This window comes from Aulonocara sp. 'chitande type north' Nkhata Bay, linkage group LG4 (genome assembly GCF_057382095.1).
Source record: "Aulonocara sp. 'chitande type north' Nkhata Bay isolate Kocher_YH1m ecotype deep benthic linkage group LG4, A_spYH_male_GT1.1, whole genome shotgun sequence".
In the NCBI taxonomy this organism is placed as follows: Eukaryota; Metazoa; Chordata; class Actinopteri; order Cichliformes; family Cichlidae; genus Aulonocara; species Aulonocara sp. 'chitande type north' Nkhata Bay.
The window spans coordinates 6,797,577-6,821,508 of record NC_141347.1 but is presented as its reverse complement, the minus strand read 5'-3'; the positions used below and the strand labels follow the sequence as shown (position 1 = coordinate 6,821,508).

The 23,932-nt window shown below is 45.1% G+C and overlaps 1 protein-coding gene and 1 long non-coding RNA gene across 2 annotated transcripts; both read right to left on the bottom strand.

Moving 5' to 3' along the window:
• Positions 1-962: 962 nt before the first annotated feature.
• On the bottom strand, positions 963-10,448 carry LOC147331867 (protein NLRC3-like). Its single transcript, XM_086290468.1, has 5 exons — positions 10,345-10,448; positions 10,052-10,130; positions 7,867-8,071; positions 5,918-7,712; positions 963-1,423 (listed from the first exon to the last, which is right to left on the bottom strand). Exons 1-5 carry the CDS (start codon positions 10,446-10,448, stop codon positions 1,114-1,116), a joined length of 2,493 nt encoding a protein of 830 aa, XP_086146594.1. The 3' UTR covers positions 963-1,113.
• A 664-nt stretch (positions 10,449-11,112) lies between these two features.
• On the bottom strand, positions 11,113-13,368 carry LOC147331866 (uncharacterized). The gene is made up of 3 exons (XR_015128951.1): positions 13,301-13,368; positions 11,480-11,609; positions 11,113-11,224 (listed from the first exon to the last, which is right to left on the bottom strand). It is a non-coding gene; the product is annotated as an uncharacterized LOC147331866 (long non-coding RNA).
• Between the last annotated feature and the right edge of the window lie 10,564 nt (positions 13,369-23,932).

Sequence of the window (23,932 nt, the reverse complement as noted above, 5' to 3'; positions counted from 1 at the left end):
TTGGATAATATTTATTAGCTTTAACGCTGATATACTTTGATGGGACCCATGAGAATGTCTTTCTATAATAGTATTTAGAATGACATTCATTATAAGAGATGATGGTTTATTGATTGTTGTATGAAACGTGGCATTGATTACTTGACTTTGTTATTTATGGATTTATGTATTTATTTTGTCACAGCAGTAGAATGCTGTTTCATTTTCTTCTGTGAATGATAATTTCTGTTTTTTGACCTTGTTTAGGTCAGGTTTTTTTTGTTCTCCCGCGATCAGCCCTGATCAGCGCGAGATGGCGAGCCACCCGACCACCGCTACGGTGCGGTAGGAATTGTGAACCTATGGACTGAATCACAAATTGTTGACACATGACCTATCACAGGTCCATGGAACTAAACTAAATCACATACTGGACTACACCTCATCCCACCTCCTTTTGGAACCTACTAAGCTGTTTTGTATTGTCAACATTATTTTTGTTTGTGATATATATGCATATGTTTTTATTTCTTTTGTACATCCGTCTATACACTTCTCATAACAAACATAATATATATATATATATTTGAGCTCTACTTTTGTTTCCTGTGTTTTATTCACACCCTCAGGCTCCATAGTCGAATCTTAATCTGATAGCTCATTGTCTATGAGGCTGCAGTCAGGCGCCCTGGTTCTTTAACTGCGTTACATAATACATTTCACAACATTAAATCTTGACTTTCTATTTTTAGAGGAAACATAAACATACTAAGAAACAACATCATATGTATGAACTTAAATAATTGAATAATTCTAACAACAAACTGTTTTCTGATCTGACCTCAGAGTATTCAGTTTACAGTTTAAACGTTGTAGTCCAGCAGACAGAAGCTTCACTCCTGAATCCTGTAGCTTTCTGATACTCAGGTCCAGCTCTGTCAGACTAGAGGACTGCGAGCTGAGAACTGAGGACAGAGCTTCACAGTTTTCCTCTGAGAGTTCACAGATGTTAAGTCTGAAGATAAAAACATGAATAAAGATTGTTGTTAAAGTGTAATCAGGGTGCAATAGCTTATTGTCTTGTGCTGAGCAGGTTAGTATAAGTTCACTTTAACTTATAAATGAATAAAAATGCTATGGAACAAGGATAACTGGATAAAGTTTACCTTTACTGGTTAAATTATTGATTATTTTTGTTAGTTGATATAAACAAAACCAAACATCAAACATATAAACAAACAGAACTAAACAGAATACAAATTGATCTGACCTCAGAATATTCAGTTTGGCGTGTGGACTCTCCACTGCAGCAGACAGAAGCTTTACTGCTGAAGCTTTCAGGCTGTTGGTACTCAGGTCCAGCTCTCTCAGACTACAGGACTGGGAGCTGACCACTGACAACAAATTTTCACAGCCTTCCTCTGAGATGTTACAGCTGCTCAGTCTGGGAGAGAAAGGGAAAAAACAAAACAAAACAAAAAATATATGTGATCAAATGAAATTTGTTTATATGTTAAACCTTTTAAAAAAAACAAAAAAAACCAACCTATGACACTATGAGTGCTACCAGTCCAGTGCACACGATTGGTACCTTGATGGTACCTTGCTCAGGGGTACCATCAAGGTAGCTGTTCGGTGGATTCGACCCCTGACCTTATGATCATGGGGCGACCACTCTACCTACTGAGCTAATAATTCTGTGTACACTATCATACAATATTAACTAAAACAATTATTTTAGAAAATCTTACTAATTCAGTAATTGTTATGCTATTTAACTGTGAGTAACACTGGATTTTAAACACTAGCTGTATAAAACTCCTCCTGTTAAAGGTGTGTATAAAGGAGATGAGCTGAAATGCAGACTTCATGGAGAATGTTTGCTGTATCAAAGGATATATCAAAGACAAAGCAGAGATCCATCCAGTCTCTTCCACTAAGCCCACAGAGGGAAAGACAACCATTCTCACACACACACCTGCATGAAGTTTAGATCACCAGGTAATCTAACTGCATGTCTGTGGACAGTGGGAAGAAACTGTAGAGGACCCAGAGAGAACCCACTGTAATTCTGTGGGAACACTGGTTATGGAAGCCTTACAGTTAGATATGAATACTGTCAAGAAACAGGACCTGAGTGGCAATTTCAATTATGAAGCCCAAGTTCTCCTCCTTGAATCGCTACCTTATCGTGGTGGAGGGGTTGGTGTGTCCCAGGGATCCCAGGGGCTATGTTGTCTGGGGGCTTTTGCCCCCTGGTAGGGTCTCCCATGGCAAATTGGTCCTGGGTGAGGGACCAGACAAAGAGCGATTCAGAAGACCCTTATGAAAAGGATATCGAGAGAACAGTTTACCCTCCCCGGGATAGGGTTACCAGGGCCCCCCCCCTGGAGCCAGGCCCGGGGAGGGTGCCCGAGGGCGAGCGTCTGGTGGCCGGGCCTTAGTCCATGGGGCCCGGCCGGGCACAGCCCGAAGAGGAGACATGGGCCCATCCTCCTGCAGGCCCACCACCCGCAGGAGGCGCCATAGGGGTCGGGTGCATTGTGTGCCGGGTGGCGGCCAGGAGCGGAGGCCTTGGTGGACTGACCCCCAGCTGCCAAGACTGGCAATAGGGACATGGAATGTCACCTCTCTGGTGGGGAAGGAGCCTGAGTTAGTGCGTGAGGTTGAGAGGTACCGGCTAGATATAGTCGGGCTCACCTCTACGCATGGCTTGGGCTCTGGAACCAGTCTCCTGGAGAGGGGCTGGACTCTGTCTCAGTCTGGAGTTGCCCCTGGTGAGAGGCGGCGGGCTGGGTGGGTATTCTAATATCCCCTCGGCTTGCTGCCGGTACGTTGGGGATTTTCCCGGTGGACGAGAGGGTTTGTTCCCTGCGCCTTAGGGTCGGGGAACGGGTCCTGACTGTCATCTGCGCTTATGCGCCGAGTGGCAGTTCAGAGTTCCTAGAGTCCCTGGAGGGGGGGGGGGGGGGGGTGCTGGAAGGTGCTCCACCTGGAGACTCTGTTGTCCTGCTGGGAGACTTCAATGCTCACGTGGGTAACGACAGCGAGACCTGGAGGGGCTTGATTGGGAGGAACGGCCTCCCTGATCTGAACCCGAGCGGTGCTTTGTTATTGGACTTCTGTGCTAATCACAGTTTGGCCATAATGAACACCCTGTTCGAACATAAGAGTGTCCATAAGTGCACGTGGCACCAGGACGCTCTAGGCCGTAGGTCGATGATCGATTTTGTAATCGTATCACCAGACCTGCGACCATATGTTCTGGACACTCGGGTAAAGAGAGGGGCTGAGCTGTCAACTGATCACCACCTGGTGGTGAGTTGGATCAGGTGGCGGGGGAGGACGCTGGACAGACCTGGTGCACCTAAACGCGTAGTGAGGGTGTGCTGGGAACGTCTAGCAGAGGCCCCAGTCCGCGAGATCTTCAACGCACACCTCCGGCAGAGCTTCAACAGCATTCCGAGGGAGACTGGGGACATTGAGTCCGAATGGACCATGTTCAGCATCTCCATTGCCAAAGCTGCTGCATTGAGCTGCGGCCGCAAGGTGGTTGGTACCTGCCGTGGTGGTAATCCCCGAACCAAATGGTGGACACCAGAGGTGAAGGGAGCCACCAGGCTGAAGAAGGAGTCCTATCGGGCTTGGTTAGCCTGTGGGACTCCGGAGGCAGCCGACAGGTATCGACAGGCCAAGCGGAATGTGGCTCGGGCAGTGGCTGAAGCAAAAACTCGGGTGTGGGAGGAGTTCGGAGAGGCCATGGAAAAAGACTTTCGGACTGCCTCGAAGAGATTCTGGCAAACCGTCAGGCGTCTCAGGAGGGGAAAGCGGTGCTCTACCTGCACTGTGTATAGTGCTGGCGGAGCGCTGCTGACGTCGACTGAGAAAATTGTTAGGCGGTGGAAGGAATACTTCGAGGACCTCCTTAATCCCACTGACACGTCTTCCGAGGAGGAAGCAAAGTCTGGGGATGAGGGGAATGACCCGCCAATTTCCGGGGGCGAGGTCACTGAAGCAGTTAAACAACTCCTTGGTGGCAGAGCCCCTGGTGTTGATGAGGTCCGCCCCGAGTTCCTGAAGGCTTTGGACGTTGTAGGGCTGTCCTGGTTGACACGCCTCTGCAATGTTGCATGGTGATCAGGGGCAGTACCTGTGGACTGGCGTGGTGGTCCCCATCTTTAAGAAGGGGGACCGGAGGGTGTGTTCCAACTACAGGGGTATCACACTCCTCAGCCTCCCTGGGAAAGTCTATGCCAGGGTGCTGGAAAGGAGAGTTCGTCCGCTAGTCGAACCTCGGATACAGGAGGAACAATGCGGTTTTCGTCCTGGTCGCGGAACACTGGACCAGCTCTTTATCCTCTCGAGGATACTTGAGGGTGCATGGGAGTTTGCCCAACCAGTCTACATGTGTTTTGTGGACTTGGAGAAGGCATTCGACCATGTCCCTCGGGGTGTCCTGTGGGAGGTGTTGCGGGAGTATGGGGTGTCTGGCCCATTGCTACGGGCCATTCGATCCCGATACAACCGTTGCAAGAGCTTGGTTCGCATTGCCGGCAATAAGTCGGACTCGTTCCCGGTGGGTGATGGGCTCCACCAGGGCTGCCCTTTGTCTCCGGTTCTGTTCATAATTTTTATGGGCAGGATTTCTAGGCGCAGCCAAGTGGCGGAGGGCTTTCGCTTTGGTGGCCTCAGAATCTCATCTCTGATTTTTGCGGATGATGTGGTTCTGTTGGCTTCATCGGGTGAGGGCCTCCAGCTCGCACTGGAACGGTTCGCAGCCGAGTGTGAAGCAGCGGGAATGAGGATCAGCACCTCCAAATCTGAGGCCATGGTTCTCAGCCGGAAAAGGGTGGAGTGCCCACTCTGGGTCGGAGATGAGTTCCTGCCCCAAGTGGAGGAGTTGAAGTATCTCGGGGTCTTGTTCGCGAGTGATGGGAGAAGGGAGCCGGAGATCGACAGACGGATTGGGGCTGCAGCTGCAGTAATGCGGACGCTGCACCGGTCCGTCGTGGTGAAGAGGGAGCTGAGTGTAAAAGCGAAGCTCTCAATTTACCGGTCGATCTACGTCCCTACCCTCACCTATGGCCACGAGCTGTGGGTAGTGACCGAAAGAACGAGATCGCGGATACAAGCGGCAGAAATGAGCTTCCTCCGAAGGGTGGCTGGCCTCTCCCTTAGAGATAGGGTGGGAAGTTCGGCCATCCGGGAGGGGCTCAGAGTAGAGCCGCTGCTGCTCCACATCGAAAGGAGCCAGCTGAGGTGGTTCGGGCATCTGACAAGGATACCCCCTGGGCGCCTCCTGGGTGAGGTGTTCCAGGCATGTCCCACCAGGAGGAGGCCCCGGGGCAGACCCAGGACACGCTGGAGAGATTATATCTCTCGGCTGGCCTGGGAACGCCTTGGTATTCCCCCGGATAAGCTGGAGGAGGGGGCTGGGGAGAGGGAGGTCTGGGCCTCTTTGCTTAGGCTGCTGCCCCCGCGACCCGGCCTCAGATAAAGCGGATGAAGATGGATGGATGGATGGAAGCCCAAGTTTTCCCTCCATCCTGGATGAAAACAGGACAGTCACAGCAGAGATTTATAATAAAAAAGGGAGAGTGTGCACTGAAAATGAGATAAAAAACAAACTGCTGGATTTGGAGACGTGAACAAGCTGACGATAATAAACCTGTCAGAGGGGCTGAAGGATCAGAGCTCATGTTCTTATTGGCTGGGCCTGGATTGTACCTTGATAAGAGATATAGACAAAAATGTGTCAGAAATACTGACACGGCCTGCTGGACTGAAAAAATATTTACTGAGTGAATGATAATCATTTAATTCACTATTTTTATGTTTTTTAACTGTTCTTTGAACTCAGCATTTCTGATTTATTTCCCATGGTTTTAAGATTTTTATCGATTATAAGATTTTAAGCAATGAGTTCATGTTTACTTACAGAGCTTTATTGGAGGCTTTGACCACTGGCAGCATTCTCAGAAGAGCCTCCTCTGAAGCAGAATATTTCTTAAAGTCAAACTCATCCAGATCTTCTTCTGATGACAGTAACATGAAGGTCAGAGCTGAGCACTGAGCAGGAGACAGTTTACCTGTGGAGAGACTTCCTGAAGTCCTGTATTGTTGGATCTCCTCCACTAGAGAACGATCATTCAGTTCATTCAGACAGTGGATCAGATTGATGCTTTTCTCTGCAGACAGATTCTCACTGAGCTTCTCCTTGATGTACTGGACTGTTTCCTGATTGGTCTGTGAGCTACTTCCTGTTTGTGTCATCAGACCTCGTAGGAGAGTCTGATTGGTCTGCAGTGAAAGACCCAGGAGGAAGCGGAGGAACAAGTCCAGGTGTCCATTTGGACTCTGTAAGGCCTTGTTCACAGCACTCTGCTGAAGAGATTCTTTTTGGTTTAAAAAGCTAAAACTCTTGGAGGTTATTTGTTTCTGTTCAAGAAGATTTTTTCCAGAGTTGATGAAGGTCAGATGGACATGAAGAGCAGCCAGCAACTCCTGAACACTCAGATGGATGAAGCAGAACACCTTGTCCTGGTACAGTCCGCTCTCCTCTTTAAAGATCTGTGTGAACACTCCTGAGTACACTGAGGCTGCTCTGATATCGATGCCACACTCTGTCAGGTCTGATTCATAGAAGATCAGGTTTCCTTTCTGCAGCTGATCAAAAGCCAGTTTTCCCAGAGACTCCATCATCTTCCTGCTCTCTGGACTCCAGTGTGGATCTGTCTCAGCTCCTCCATCATACTTGACCTTCTTCACTTTGGCCTGAACCACCAGGAAGTGGATGTACATCTCAGTCAGGGTGTTGGGCAGCTGTCCTCCCTCTCTGGTTTCCAGCACATCCTCCAGAACTGTAGCAGTGATCCAGCAGAAGACTGGGATGTGGCACATGATGTGGAGGCTTCGTGATGTCTTGATGTGGGAGATGATGCTGCTGGCCTGCTTCTTATCTCTGAATCTCTTCCTGAAGTACTCCTCCTTCTGTGGGTCAGTGAACCCTCTGACCTCTGTCACCATGCCAACACAGTCAGGAGGGATCTGATTGGCTGCTGCAGGTCGTGTGGTTATCCAGAGGCGAGCAGAGGGAAGCAGTTTCCCCCTGATGAGGTTTATCAGCAGCACATCCACTGAGGTGGACTTTCTAGGGTCAGTTAGGATTGTAGTTTTGTGGAAGTCCAGAGGAAGTCGACACTCATCCAGACCATCAAAGATGAACACAACCTGGAAGTCTTCAAAGCTGCAGATTCCTGCTTCTTTGGTTTCAGTAAAGAAGTGATGAACAAGTCCCACCAAGCTGAACTTTTCCTCTTTCAGCACATTCAGCTCTCTGAAAGTGAATGGAAATATGAACTGGATGTCCTGGTTGGCTTTGTCTTCAGCCCAGTCCAGGCTGTATTTCTGTGTTAAGACTGTTTTCCCAATGCCAGCCACTCCCTTTGTCAGCACTGTTCTGATTGGTTCATCTCTTCCAGGTGAGGCTTTAAAGATGTCTTCTTGTCTGATGGTTGTTTCTGGTCTGTCTGGTTTCCTGGATGCTGTTTCAATCTGTCTGACCTCATGTTCATCATTGACCTCTGCAGTCCCTCCCTCTGTGATGTAGAGCTCTGTGTAGATCTGATTCAGGAGGGTTGGGTTTCCTGCTTTAGCGATGCCCTCAAACACACGCTGGAACTTCTTCTTCAGCTTAGACTTAAGGTTACGATGACAAACAGCAGCTGGAAGTTCTGAATAATAATAATAATAAAAATACAACTTTAACAATCATATTTTACAAAATGCTGATGACAATTTCTGACCCACTGAGAAATGACTGAACACACTGGTGTCACAAGTCTCTCATTTATCCAGCAGCTTAAATCTTTAGATAAATCCTCTTACGTCTCTGCAGACGGTCAGCCAGCTCCTCCTGCTTCATTCTCCTCAGGAAGTCCACTGTGATCTTCACAAATGCCTCTCTGCTGTTTCTCCTCTGCTCATCATCCTCCCTCTGAAACTCCAAGCACTGGGGCTTATTTGGATTCAGAGCCTTCTGGATCTTCTTCAGCTCGCTCTTCACAAAAGTGATGATGTTGTCCTCCAGCAGCTGGAACAGAATACTTTATGAATGACCCACCACTCTGAACTTTAGTCCACACAACATCCACTTCTTTACGATCAAGGGGCATATCATCCGCGAACTCTTTACCAATTATAGGTTTGACTTTATCTGATTAACTGAGACTTTGTCCACAACTCCATGATCCCAAAACGTTGATGCTGTTCATATGAATGCAGCGATTTCAGTGGGAGAAACATTTCACTGGTGTTCAGAGCTGAACTACCAACAGGTTGATGATCAAAGCCAGAAACTTGGAGATGTTTCAGGTGACTGAGTTGATCGTACAGACAGCTGGTCTTAAAGGTTCACTCTGTTTACACATACAGATCAGTATTTAAGGTTTGACTCTCATCATCCACTGGGGCACAAACTGGGCGTCATCAGGACACTACAACACAGAACAAGCACCATCCCCACAGACACAGCAGCCAGCGAAGCAGAAGAACTTCACATCAAGAAGGTCCTGAGTAAATGTGAACGCTGGTTTGAGGGCGGAGTCAAGGAGGCCATTTATGTGAAAAGGAAAGACCATCTCTGAATGGAGGAGGGGCCTAAGGGTACATTTGTCACCATCTTACATGCTGTGATTGCAGCCATTCCCCAGCTCTCTGTGAACTGGACTCATGACCATTGATCAACAACCATTGATCAATGGTCCTGACAATATGCGTACCAATGATCAATGAACTGACCTCCCAGCCCATTGTTCCTTCAGTGGGCTGGTTTCAGTCATACAAATGTCCTGTTTATGAGATTGAAACCTGCAGTCAGCTGAGACTGAAGAAGTCACCTGATGATGATGAAACGTTTCTCCCTCTGAAAACATCCAGATGAACAGAATCAAGCTTTTTGGGATTTACGTACCTGGATGATTGAGCATCAAGACACAACTCTGTGACTTTTCTCAGATGAATAAATCCTCTCCTCCAGCTTTGTTTACATCTACCAGCCCTGTGGCGCTGCCCAGGGAAATAATCTATGTGAGAGGTGGAAAGTCATACAGGTGTCTGCTCCTGCCTTCAGTTATTTTATCTACTGTGTGTCAACTGGCTGAACCTCCTCCAACTGTCTACTGTCTCCCTAAACTCAACAATGACTTAGTGATCTATCCATTCTCTGACCAAAGACATCCTGCTGCAGGAGGTTAACATAGCAGCCAATGATGATCCCACTCACTGTGAACAACACATTTGGACCTGATTTGCTGCTCTGGTTTACACGTGAACTTCCACTGCTGCTGTCACCAACTTGAGAGGCTCTACAGAAAAACTGGACTTGTCCATAAAAATCATGAACTACATTACAAGGACAGCATTGCTCAATCAACTCTAATTACTATGACCATGTTATCTCTTCTAACTAAGGTACAGACACTCAAACTTGCTGCTTTCAGTGAGAAGTCAAATGTCTGAATATGAGCTGGAAGCTGCTGAGAGTCCTCCTCCTTCCCGTGGGGTTTACTTTCTCTACTACTTTCACTATAAACACGCCCCTTTCATGCACCTGCAGAGGGCCACCAGCAGATGGAGCTGTCTTAAACAAATCCACTTGGATAGTTAGCTGTAGATGATTTTCTCAGTATGATTGTAGGACTTTGAGTTATTCTTCAGATTTATTTAAACTCTTATATTGTGCACAAGTGTTGAGCGACCCATAATTTCTCTGTACTTTTCATAAGAGCAGCCAGACTTTCAGCTAGTTTTTCTTTTTTTAAGAGCTCAAAGTTATTGAAGAAACAGTTATTCAGCTTCATCCCCACTGATCTCGACTACAAACTGTTTCACTTTGGTTTCTGTTTAAAGCCTCGATGTTTAAAACGTTTCCCTGTGATCACATTTGCACCGTCTGATTTCAAAGTTTGTTTCTTTTGGTCATTTAGTCCACAGAGTCCTTGGTGTTCTGAAAGGGACCTATAAATAAATGCATTATTATTAATAATAAAGTAGTTGTTGTACATGTACAGACCATAAATATGGAGTCCAGCTGTGTTTGATGCTGCTGGGCAGACTGACCACTGGGAACCTCTGAGCTCTGCTGCTCCACTCTGTGGAGGAACCATGAAGGATTAGATCAACACAGGATAAAGATCCAGGAGTTTCTGCTCAAATAACTTCATCTGAATCAAGTCTGTCAAGTTTTAAACTCTCAGATTGTGAACATATCAGTAATTTTCAGTCTGTTTTCATGGACGTCCTTTCAGTGGTGATGTCAGGGATGATTTTGAAGAAGCTCATCAAACTGAACCATCAGCAGATCACTGCTCCAAAACCAGAACATGATCCGAGTCTCCCTCCACCACCAGAACACCAGCTTTACTAACGTGGTAGATCAGTGTAGTACAGATCAATAACTGATGAGTCATTTGATCAAAATCACTGAGTGCTTCACGTCTGACCCTCTGATGCTTCTGTAGACATTTTGCATATTTAATGAATGTCTGACAGTTTTACATTCATTCTATGAACACAGTGGAAATGTTGTGTTATAGTCTCCATGTTGTTTCCAGCATCATAAATTCTTAAGTTCAGAAAATTAGATTCTTTCTTCACAGCTGAAAAACAACAACATTTATTCTCTATTGAAATCTGCATCGTCCACTCCAAAGGTCACAATCTGAAGGTAACATCTGGTTTTGTTCCCTGTGGTTAACTCTGAGCATCAGTATGGTGGGATTTATCCACTACATCCACACCACTGTGGTTCAGTGTTGTCCTGATGGAGTAACAGCAGCCAGTATGATCCAGGCTTTAGCTGCTGGGTCTCTGTGTGACCTCTCAGACTGTTTAACAGATCAGACACAAAGAGAATCAGAGCAGCTCTGTTCTTTAAAGACAAACATGAACCCACTCAGGTCACACTTTCCCCACAGATATGAGCATCACTGTCCTCAAACAGCAAATGACCAAGTCGAACATTTGGATCTTTTCTCTTTCATTGTTTTCTTTTTAATGAATCTTTGTAACAATCTGAGGATGTTTCAGGTCATATTTATCCAGGAAACACAAACATGTAAAGGAGTCATCACAGCTCTCTGACCTCGTTGCTCCAGGTTCACCACTGAAGTTTGGATGTAGCTCTTTGGACCGGTCACTCCTCACAGACGGACAGCTGGACCCTGCAGACTGTGACCTCTGACCTCTGCAGACACAAACATGATTGAAGCAGCTGTGATCACACAGACTGCAGATAATGCAGCTGTTTCCTGTCAGTAACATCCTCTTAGATTAGAGTTCAGCTTTTTACAGGAAAACTGGACAAAACTGATTTTTGTTACAAACTCATTTTCATTTCCTCTCAGCTCACAAACACAGTCAGACAATCAACCAGAGTCAACACTGATTATAATGTCAGTGCAGAATTATTTCTGTTACTCAGTGAGTTCAGCTCTCTGACCTCGTTGCTCCAGGTTCACCACTGAACTCTGGATTATAATCTTTGGACCGGTCACTCCTCACAGACGGACAGCTGGACCCTGCAGACTCTGCTCTGTCCTCCTCTTCCTCCATCATCATCTTCAGTCAGTCTGAGAGGTAAACCACAAACACTCAGTGAGTTCACATTAACAGGAGGAACTGAGTTACAGTCGCTGACCTCTGACCTGTCATGTAACCTAGAAACCAGGTCAATATATCTGTAGGTTCAGTCATCCAGGTCATGTGATCTAAGGAGCTTGGAGAGAAAAGAGACGTCTTTAAGTTTCTGGAAGACGTTTCATCTGAGAAGCTTCTTCAGCTCTAAAACCAAACGGTGGAGAGTCCCAGATATTTAAACCTGAGAGGGAAAGAAAGCATGTCGCTGACCCACCACTGATGTTATTTCAAGGAGGAAACTGAGAGCCTTTGCACCAGGAGCACAAACATCAGCTCCAGCAATGATCCACTGATGTGTTTTTATTCCATGTATGAATGTTGTTATTGACAGAGATGACGTTTGTGTGTCAGTGATGCAGTGACTGTTGTTGTTACCTGTACAGGCTGGTTAGACTCTATGAAACAGATCATACAGATCTCTGCATGTTAGAAGAGACTATTAAAGGTCATGAATGAGACAAAGGCAGGGAGGCGTCCTTTACAGCTAAACAGCAGAGTGAGAGAACAGCCAGCACCTCTACATTTATCACATTATACAGCACATGTATGATACTGACAGGGATGAGAAGAATTTAGTGATTCTGATCCCATCATTGATATTACTTATTGATTCTCAGTAGCTCTGCTCTGACAGTCACCACCATCACTGAGCAGCATATCAAAGACATTTGTGCACATTAACTGCATGTTGTGGCTCAAATGTTTGTGCATGTTGGAGGCATTTCCTCTTTGTTGTGATCAGTGTTGGTCATTACTCAAAACAGTCATTATTACACATATTACACAGAACACTTTAATTAAAAGTAATGGAGTACGTTACTTCATTACTCCTCATAACATTACTTTGATGTTAAAATGAACAAATGAGCATGTAACAACATAAAGCTGAGGTACAGCCCCACACACCAACACAGATCCTGATGAGGTCACGTGATGTTTCTCTGAGTGTTTATGAACACAAATCAAAGATGAAACAGCACAAAGACACTTCAAAGTGATTCTACTGTAGAAACATGAACAGGTAGAAACCTGCAGCCTGACTGCTCATCACTTTGTTACCTGTTCAAGTTCAGCAGCAGCAGCTCACTTTATCACGGTGCTGGTCTGGGGTCAGTGTTTACTCAGCTTTAACTCACTCTGGGTTCTTGGCTAGCTTAGCTTTAGCTTAGTGTTAGCTGAACGTTAGCTTAGTGTTAGCATGCTGTGTGCTAGCTTAGCGTCAGAGCTCTGCAGGTGTCTCCTGTGTAAATATTAATCACAGTGACAGTAAAGGAGGTAAAGGGCTGTGACGTCATCACGTACGCTGCGTCCTCTGTGGGCTCTGAGTGAACTCAAAGTACAAAGTACAAGTACACAAACACGAACGTAGCTCAGAGTGGCGGACACACTCGGCCTCGTTGGTCCAGCTGTGAGTCCGTTACCGTGAACTATGGAGCGGCAGATTTGTGCTGAACTAAGCTGCACACAGCTGATGTTAGCCAGGAAACATTACACACTGACTTTAATGGAGAGACCGGAAATACAAACACACACAGTTTGTTGTGTGAAGAAATCAAACACGAGCTGAACAAACAGTAAAGTTCCTAAAGACAAACTGTTAAAGGAGGAAACAAAGCAAACTTACAGTTTCTTCACACACCAACAACAAGCTCCACTCCACACCTGGACACTAAACACGGACACACAGGTGAGCTGCTTCCTGGAAGGAGGCGGGACTCCACCTGAAACTCAGCACAGGTGGGAGGGGCTCAGCTCTGTGTGTGCTGATGTGTTAACTTTAAAAATATGCCGTCTGACTGCTCAGACTGAGTCAGAGTAAAGTTCACATGCTGACGTGTGGAGACATTTAGTATTTAGTATTTAGTATTTATTTATTTATTGTCATTGTCAAGAACAATGAAATTGCGTTTGGGGCTTCCATACAACCCAAAAAAAAGAAGAAAATAATAAATACCCCTTAAAACCCAAGTGTACATATTTAACCCAGTGTGACTCCAATGCAATAAGACAATCCTTAGCAATAATGTTCGTAGAAATTCAGACAAAGACCTGAGAAACATGACAAAATACAACAATGCAACCCATTCAATATTATTGTACTGTGAGATATGATATCAGATATGATAGTTATCTATTTAAGAAAGAGGGGGGGGGGGGGGGGCAGGAGGGGGAAGAGAATAAAGATATGATGCACCAATGCAGACCAGTTCATTGCTATTAAGAAGTTGGATATGGTTATTGTCCGTGAGAGGGAGGCAGAGAGTTCAGGAGCCTCACAGCCTGTGGATACAGGCTGTTGGCCAGTCTGGATGTTCTGGCCTGTATAGACCTGTACCTTCTCCCTGAGGGCAGCAGATGGAAAAGGTGGCGCGCAGGGTGATGTTGGTCCCGCAGGATACTGTGCACCCTCCTCAGACAGCGAGTGGGGAAGATATTACTGATCTCTGGCAGACTTGTTCCAATAATTCTGCCAGCTTCTTTCACCACCCGCTGGAGTGCTTGCTGATCGGCCTTGGTGCAGCTGGGGAACCACACTAGAAATCCATACGTCAGAACGCTGCTGATGGCACAGTTGTAGAAGTTCAACATCAGAGATCTGGGAATGTGTGCGCTCCGCAGTCTCCTCAGGTAGTAGAGGCGCTGTTGGGCCTTCCGTACAACTGAGGTGATATGGTTGCCCCAGGACAGGTCCTCGGTCACAGTTACCCCCAAGAATTTAAAACTGCTCACCCTCTCCACCGCCTCACTGCCAATGAAGAGAGGCAGATGGTTGTTATGACCCCTCTTCCGGAAATCTACAATGATCTCCTTGGTCTTTTTGGTGTTTAAGACCAAGTTATTGTCGTGGCACCATGACTCTAGTTGTTGCACCTCTGTCCTATAGTTTGTCTCATCATTGTTGGATATAAGTCCGAGCACTGTAGTGTCATCTGCAAACTTAACAATGAGATTGGACGCGCAGGAGGAAATACAGTCATGGGTGAAGAGAGTGTATAGCAGAGGGCTCAGAACACACCCCTGAGGGGCACCGGTGTTGACCACAAGGGTGGAAGAGGTGTTCTTACCCACTCTGACACTCTGTCTACGGTTAGTGAGGAAGTCCACAATCCAGTTGCACAGAGAGGAGTTAAGTCCCAGTTGGTGGAGTTTGGGACGTAGTTTGTATGGCCGGATGGTATTAAAAGCCGAGCTGTAGTCTACAAAGAGGAGCCGTGCATAGGTGTTCCTGTGTTCCAAGTGCTTCAGTAATGTGTGCAGCACTGTGGCGATCGCATCCTCGGTTGACCGGTTCTCCCTGTATGCAAACTGCTGCGAGTCCAGGGATGGTGGAAAAGCAGCTCTGATGAAACCTTGTTGTAGCTGCAGGTGTGAACACACTGATCCCAGATCAGCTCTGCTGTATTTGTAACATGAACATTTCTGCTGCAAAGCTTCAAATGTTCAGCATGTTTCTCTGTTTCCAGTCTATAGATCCAGTCACACTTTCTACCTTCACCTGTGCAGTAAAGACTGAGAGCAGAGCTGAAAGCAAGCGTCCAATCAGTGAGCAGCATCAACACCTGAGCTTCATTCAGACTCTGTTATTGAAGATGTTGTTGGTACAAAGTTCATCTGCTGCTCACATGAATCCATGAAAGATTTATTTCACTGATGTTTCTTCAAAGCTCATTTCAACCTGTTGAAGTCATGAATGAAAGTGCAGACTGAGAGTGGATCACATGATGTTTGAGGTGTGTCATGTGACATGTTCAGTATTGTCACACATGTCTAGATTGTCCCTGATATCATAACTGCTCAAACACTGATGATTATATTTGAAGAATTATTCCTGATGGCAGCAAAGTTTGAATGGAGCTCTCTGTCTGTGCTGATTTGTCGCCCTCTGGAGGTCAAAGCACAAACTGCATGATGTCACTGTAACCACCACAGTGACAGGAAGTGTTTTTATGACTGAAACACTGAAATGATGCTAACGGCTGTCGTTAGGCTCACTGACAGCAGTGCTGATGTGTTCATGTCAAACACTGGCTCAGGTCAGACTCCTTCATCCTTCTCCAGCGTGAGGCCGCCCTCAGACCCACAGGAGCTCTGACCTTTGACCTCCTGACCCTAACCATTTTAGTCTTGTTGCATCTGCAAATCCATCCAAACTGTAGCCGAGCAAAAGAAGCTGGAAGTTGTTCTATGAATGATGTTGTTGAAGGAGCTTGGAAAGAAAAGCGTCTGGACTTCTTTAAGTTGCTTGAAGAGGGACATGGACGTCTTAACGCCCACTTACATCCTGGGACATTTGATCACAGGAAATCACATGATAGGGTGGGGCTAGATCTCACAATGGGTTCACCCAAAACCTTGGCTGATTGAGACCCACACCCGTTCTCACACCGTGGCTCGTGTGATTAGGTAGAGGATCAACAGGGGCTCCGTGTCCCTGAATTTAAACTGAATCTAAACACACCGTGCACAATGCCAAGTTAGATAATGGTTAAAAGAACAAGATAAGAATAAATAAAAAGATAAAATAAGGATAAAATATAACTTAAAAAAATAAAATAAAAAGATAAATAACTGCAAATAAGTACAAATAAGTAACTGAAGACACGTGTGGTCTGCAGATGTCGATGTACATGGATGTACATGGAGTTTAATGTGCAAAATGAACTTAGTGTGCAAAGTGACCTGATGTGCAAACTGCAGTTTGAGGTCGGTCAGCTGTTCAGGAGTCTGATAGCAGTGGGGAAGATGGAGTTGTTGAGTCTGGATGTTCTACATTTCACACTTCTGAACCTTCGTCTCGAGGGCAGAGGTGTGTCTCTCCTCTGGACTCTGTGATGGTAGCTGCTCTGCAGAGAGGGCAGCGGGGTCCTGATGATCTTCTCCACAGTTGTTATCACTCTCTGCAGGCGTTTGCGGTTTGCAGTAGTGCTGCCGTACCATGCAGTGATGCAGCTGTCAGGCTGCTCTCCACAGTGCAGCTGTAGAACCTGCTGAGGATCTTGGCCAACATACCAAATTTCCTCAGCCTCCTCAAGAAATACAGCAGCTGCTGAGCCTTCTTGACCAGCTGTGTGAGTTTGAGTCCCTCACTGACTCAAACTCCTTCAGTGACACTTGCAGCCTTGCAGATTAGTTTGCTGATCCTGATGCATCTCTGGAGCTGATGCTGTCCCCCAGCAGACAACAACAACATAGATGCTCTCACTAGTCCACTTTACCCTCTAATCACATCTCTGACATCTGCAGGTTGCTCCATAGAGACTCTTGTGCAATGCCAGGTGTTTGTGTTTGTCTGTAGGTACACATTAGATATGACCATAGACGCACACACACAAGTGAACACAGCAGCACAGATGGTTTCCACCTGCTTCCCTCTTTCTTCACACAACTGTGAGGATGATGAAGAGGTTTCAGGACGAGGTGGTCAGCAAGCACAGGATAAAGCAGGGCCATGAAACTCTCTGGTGCAGCAGATGTTTAATCAGACTCAGCTTTAGGCTTCTTTTCCCACCTGGCAGCAAAGTAACAGCTTCACTAATGTGAACAGTCACAATGTTAAACGTTTCTATATCTTCATATATTTTTATCTGTTGATGCTGCAGAATAAAGTCTGTTAACAGAGTGCAGGATGTGTAGAGCAGGTCCAGCTCTGCCTTTACTGTGTCCACTTTCATCAGCCCCTGTGAAGTGACACAGAGTGCATGTGTGTCTGTCAGCTGTTGTTTGTTGTGAAGGATGGAACAAATGAACACACACTTTTAGAGAAATCTGAAAAAGCAACACGTGCTTGGGCTCCTTCTGTGCTCGTCTTCATTAATGCTGATCTTTCTTTCCTGTTTGTTCTTTGGCACAAGCTTCAGTCTTTTCTCCCAGGGCTCCTTCACACTTAGAAACACACCTACATTCATTTATACACAAACATCATGAAACAAAGGCTTTGTAAAAGAGGACACGAGATCCTCTCTGAACAGCACATTCATATCAAACACAGGACTGAACAGGATATACTGAGTCTGTGCTGTTTTCATTGTTACTTGCTGAGTATTTTTCCAGTGTTTGAAATGTGACTCAAGTCTGATTCTTCTACTGTGTGTGAACTCTAAGCAGCTGCATTAAACAGCTGCTTTTCAAACCAGGCTCAATCCTATGACTCTGTGAATGTAAACTTTTGTCACCTGCATGAATAACAATCCTTGATCTAGTCAGGACTGCAGTGCTCCTGTGATCCCAGCTTATAGATGGAGGCTAGCATGAGAGGCTCAGCAGCTAAAGCAGCACACCTGGGTCTCCCAGCCTATTAAAAGCAGCCCTTTGCTTCACCTGCTTCACTAAACATTATTATTATTATTTAAGCAGAGTGGTGTGATTGATGTAGGCATTGCTGTGTGACAGGAGGACTTTTCTTGAAACAGCTCGTGTGACGTGAGCTGACGTAAAAACAGTGATGTTAGCTTGATTCTCTTGGCTAAAACTATTTTAAAAAGAGGGTCAATCATGCAAATCTGCCAATAGAAGCCAAAGTTACAGCCCCTCAGAGTTTAAAGAGAAAAGGCCCGTTTCCAACACTCGGTTGTGCAAAGGGAAACAGGCCCACAGTGCCTGAGTGTGTGGGTAATTCTTCAAATAATATTCAAAAGCAAACATTTTTAAGCATGTAAATAAAATTCAATCATTTCTGCTCTTCAATACCTAAGAAATGAAAACTGGCAGATGGTCCCAAAATGTGAAACGCCTGGCTATCTGTGCATTTAGTGCTGCAAGTTTTCACTGTTTACCTTCAGAAGCATAAATCTCTGCACAGATAATGTTCATATGTGGATTCCTGGTTTTCTGCAGTTAATTGTGACCCAAAGCGTATTTTTAAAGTGGTTCCAGGCAATAAAGTCTAAAAATAAATACATCTACTTCCTTTTTCTGTGTTCCAGCCTCAGTGACTCTGACACAGTGCTGTAATATTTACACCTCTGATGAAAACAGAGTTTGTAGTTGCAGAAATACTCGACTCATTTTGGGCATTTACGAGCAGGAACCTCAGAAAGCCCCTCGCTGCTTCACTGGTTAAGAAGCAAAGCAAACATTAGTTCACAGTGATGTTAATTAAGGCCCAAAGTTTAGGAACGAACGTCAGCACTTCACTAATGAATGTAATGCTGATTCATGTGCTTGTTTTGTAATGTGCATGTTGTGCGTTGCTATTTCCCATATTCTTTGGCACTGATAGATGAAGAGTCTCAGGCAGGACCGAGGCTGCCAGCTGCTGACAGTGAGCAGGGAGAGAGCAGCAGAAGCTGGGCAAGAGCAGGGCACCTTCAGCCCCCTTCATCAGTCAGAAATCATTTGGGTGTCTGTGTGAAATGTCTGATTTTTAAAATCTTTTTGTAGACATATTTATTAAATGTTTAACAATTATATAGAAGAAAGACAATGTAAAGAACAAAACATGACAAAACCAAAATGAGTTGAAGTTATGAACTGTTTCTGAGAGACAAATAACACCAGGATCCTTTTTGTGTAGCTGACAGCTGGTAACTGTGCAGGGGCGGGTCTAGCAAAGTGTTGCCAGGGGGGCAGGTAGGGCATTAACAGGGAGAGGGGGGCACAAAGAAATACTTTTCTTTCTTATTCTCATTTAAAATGTCTCACTTTTAATAAATAATTATCTGAATCTTACAACAAACGTTTTCATCTGATGTAAAATGTATAGAAATCCATTATTGTACATAGTCATTTTTTAGGGTCCCATCATAATTTCTTCAGAAGTAAGTACTGCATATGATGCCAGTGTTTCCCACATTTTCTAGATTCTGCACCAGTACTGTGTGTAAAATGCATCAAAAAGTCCGTTTGATTCTTTCTCAGCTGTCTTTCTGTCTCCTTTCACTTTTTAAAGGTTGCCATGTTAGAAAACATATTTTGCCCTGCCGTGCTGTTTATTGATGTGGCAAATGAAAGGTTTATGAAAATATATCTAAATCTGTCATCAGTAATCAGCAATGATCATGTCTCACCTCTAGTCTCTGTCTTAATGTCAGGTTTCCACCGTGTGTTGTAGATGTTCAGGAGGTTAACTCGACCAACAGTCTACTTCCTGTTTAGAATACCAGGACAGGGAGGATGGTGCAGGTTTAAGTTTATTAGACTGATGCATGTATACCAACAAGACAGCGTCCATCACTGTGACAACAGCGTTTGTTTTCATTCAAAGGCTTCATGGTTTTTCCTTTAATACCTGGGGGGCCGGTCTCCAGTCAAAATGCCCGGGACCATTTTTTGTCCCAGTCCAGCCCTGGTGTCAGATCTGCATGCAGTGTCAATGAGACGATCAACAACAGATCAGACAAAACACTCAGGCGGACACTCCTCTGTAGAAGGAAACATGGAAAGTGTGAGGTAATCAGTGCACAACATCACTTTGTATTTCAGGCTGTTTTTATATAGAACTTCAGCACCAATGTAAAAGTTCTGGTTTGAGGAAGATGAAGAACATTTTCAGGAAGGATGCCGTCTGCAAGCAGAGCTGCTTGAACCTCAGCGCTGAGGTCCAGACTACTTCCTGTGAAGCCACGTGATGTAAATCTGCTGCTGTAACTTCACAGTTTACTGAAGCTAAATGCAACGTTACCATATAATCTGTTTTCAACAAAGGTTTCACTCCGTCCGGTGTTGATGGAATGATTCAGGCCGTACTCGTCAGGCTTCCCGTCGACCACACGCATTTCAGTCACAAACCCCGTGACTGACAACAAGGGAAACAGCAGAAGAAAAGATGTGAAAAATACTGGATGATGATGATGGAGGATTAACCGCGGTGGCTAAACTGTTTCCTGTCTTTGTGGGCGTACTCACAGGGAAGTTTCCAGGCACGTCAGTCTTGGTGGCTAAAGTCTCCATTTTCCAACATGTATCGCTACAGGTGCAAAGACACAACATTAATCATCAGTGTAAATATTTTAATGCTGTCCAAACGGTGTTTGCTTTGTCTGTCCTCTCGCGCTCACAGAGGAAACGAGGACGCCACCTTCAACCCATCTTCAGTTGGCTCAACCATGGCCGGACTTCCTGTTGGCTTTGTGACAGCAAACCACTTGAAATGAGAGCAAACTGCAGTCAAGCACCACTTACAGCAACCTGTGGACACGCAAATGGAAAGCACTGAGAATCATACAGAAGCATAAGAGCTGTTTATGGTAACACGTGTGTGTGTGTGTGTGTGTGTGTGTGTGTGTGTGTGTGTGTGTGTGTGTGTGTGTGCACATTAATAACACACTGATGTATGTTAGTTTGATTTATGCTATATCTGAGAAAACAACTGCAGAATTTTACATCAAAGTTTCCAAAGCTGATGTTTTGTTGTTCACTCTGTTTTATATTCATATAGTTTGTTGTTTTTAAATCAGTGGACAAAATAAATATTATCACACAAAATCCAGGGTGAAACATAACCAAATAACCTAAATGGTGAAGTCATTATAGAAGTACATGTTGCAAAGGTCAGCCTCCTGTATAGACTGCTAAACTGTCTGGGGGGGCCCTGCCTGTCCTCGTTGGATAAGCTCCACCCCTTTTCCATAAGACGGAGACATTTGTATGAAAATAGATGGGCAGTAAAATAAAAAATATTATGGATGACTCTGTAAATCAAAGTCCGCCTGAGGCAGAAGCAGAAACCATGAGGAGCACAGCACCACTCCCAGAAGGGCACGAAGTGAAGCCATAGCTGCTGAAGAGTGAAGACGTGATGATGGAGGAGATCACAGATGAAGATCTGCTGCCTGCTGACTCTTTATATAGAAGAGTGAGACTATCTCCCCACCAGCAGCTGCACTTATACAAACCCCAGGTGCTGGGATGGCTTTGAACATGTGACATTTTCTGCAAACACATGGACAGTTTCATAAGCACAAAGATTATTCCTGCAGCGGCAGAATCGTATCCACTGTGTGAGAGGTGAACGTCAGACAGTTCTTAGAAAATGTAGTTTCTCTTTAAGCTTTTAACGTCTCTTTTACCCCCATTTGTCTAAAACTACTTGACAGCCCTTCATGTCAGAGGTTTATTACCTGTGCAGGATGGAGCACATGGTCTCAGTCAGGCTGGACACGATCACTCCTACAGGAAGTAAATGTGATTTTATTTCACCTGTGAAATGATGAAAAACAGCAGAATAGCTCACGCTAACAAACGGGTGTTGAAATGTTTCATTTTCTGCTGTTTCACAGGTCAAAAAGGGCGTCGAAGCAAACTGAAGCTGAGCTGCTGCTGCTGTTGTAGTGCAGCATCTGCTGTGTGCTTCATCAGAGAACCTTCTGTACACAGCAGACAGAGGCTGCTGCCACTGAAGTCCATCTGCTAGAGAGCTTTAAACACTGGTTATTGAAGTGGCTTTGATGATACTGATACACAGTCTTTGCTGCTGTCACAGGACAGGGATCCACCAGGGAGTAGTTGTCAGGATAAAGAGCCTTCGCTTCTCTAAATATAAACTGGATACTTGTAGGAAACTTTGGGAAGCAGCATTTTTCCTCATATCGTCTAAACTGAAGTTAGCTCAGGTGCTTCTTCCATACTTGCTCTGCAGAAAGCCAAAGAGTTTGGAGCTCTGCAAACATTTGCAGCACAGCTGGATGTTTGTAACTTTGGTCACCTCTGTATCATCCCTCAGATTCTTTCTGCACAGCTTTGAAACCACGACAGCACGAGTGATGCTGAGGAGACGTCCAGTTTAAACAGACCTTTATTCCTGGAACACAAACACATGAAGTGATGCTGCTAAAGAAGAACATTTAATCGCACTAATGAATCAAGCATCTGTTTGTCTGTCAGTCTGTCAACAGTTCCTCTGATCGACTTCAGACTTGGTGGGTATTTTGTTTTTGCAGCGGTCAAAGTCGATCAGCGTGTTGCTTTGTCTGCTGTAAATCTGCCTGTACAAAGGGAAACATACATGTTTTAGATGCAAACTCACAACATGGCTGCATTTTTGTGATCATGTGTATTTTATATTGATTTATTCTATTATGTTTTGTATATGAATCTTTACAAGTGTGTCGATACAAAGGCTTGATTAAAACAAAGGTCTCAGCTGTGCTGTTAGGGATGCTCTCATATTTGTTTCAAATGTAAGAAATCAAAGGATTTCAGGCTTTTCATCCTTTTTATTTGTTTGGTTCTAACAGCAGCTGGATGAAAACATGCAGGTGATGAATATAATTGTGTGATATTATGAGCATTGTGAATAAAGAAAGAGCAGAGATAGTAAAAAGGAAACAGGTGATGGACGTGAGATTTTCAGAACAAAAGCTCCTCAGTGAGACGATCACCTGGACACAAGGTCAGGCAGCTGGGACTCATCTAGAGAGCAAAATGGAAAAGTGATCTGTGCAGAACATCACTGTTGATTGCAGTTATTTACATCAGACTTCTTCTCTGAGATAAGAGCACCATTTGTGGGAAAGATGACAGTATTTCCAGGCTGGATGCTGTTTGCAGGGAGAACTGAATGAAAGTCTCCTGCACCTCAGCGCTGAGGTCCACACCTGTGAACACAGATGAGGTCAATCTGCTGCAGCACGTAGAGCTTTACTGATCAGCAGGTTCAAAGGATTCAGCAGAGCGTAGAGTCAGAGCTAAACGCCACATCACCATAGAGTTTGTTAACAACAGCTTTCTTTGCCCTTTGTCTCGATGGACTGAATCAGGGATACTCGTCATACTTCACCTCAACCACGTCACTGAGAGACCCCAGCCTGACACAGCAGCAGAGATGATGAAAGCAGAAACAGCAAACTGACACGGCTGCACAGCAGTCGTGTGGTGAATTGAGAAAAGGATCCAAGATGCAGGCACTGACTGGGGTGCGAGTGAAAATTTATTTGCAGAGGTGATAAAGTGACAAAACAGGAAGAGCAGAGCGGGGAGTAAACAAACCTAAACTGGGAAAACTAAAGAACAAAACTTAAACCAGACACTCACGGGAGGAGGAGCGAAATGCACAAAGAGAGATGGCAGAGAGACGCAGAATGAATACCAGGTAACAGAATACTGCAGACTGACATGGAGTTAAACAGACGACACAACAGAGAGCACAGGAAAACACAGGGCTTAAATACACGGGGAGTAATCAGGGAATGGGCCACAGGAGGGAGACACAGCTGGGAGCAATAAGGCTAACGAGACAGGGGAGCGGTAAAACTGAACACACTGACATGAGACATGAACTTTCAGAATAAAACAGGAAACTAACAGACACAGAGAACCA

Excerpts from the sequence above, each read along its gene's own strand:
- LOC147331867 (XM_086290468.1), bottom strand. The coding sequence starts at position 10,448 with ATGACTCATCAGTTATTGATCTGTACTACACTGATCTACCACGTTAGT. Across the intron at positions 7,713-7,866 it reads GGCTGACCGTCTGCAGAGAC|AACTTCCAGCTGCTGTTTGT; the intron begins GTAAGAGGATTT and ends ATTATTATTCAG. Across the intron at positions 1,424-5,917 it reads AAAGCCTCCAATAAAGCTCT|ACTGAGCAGCTGTAACATCT; the intron begins GTAAGTAAACAT and ends TTTCTCTCCCAG.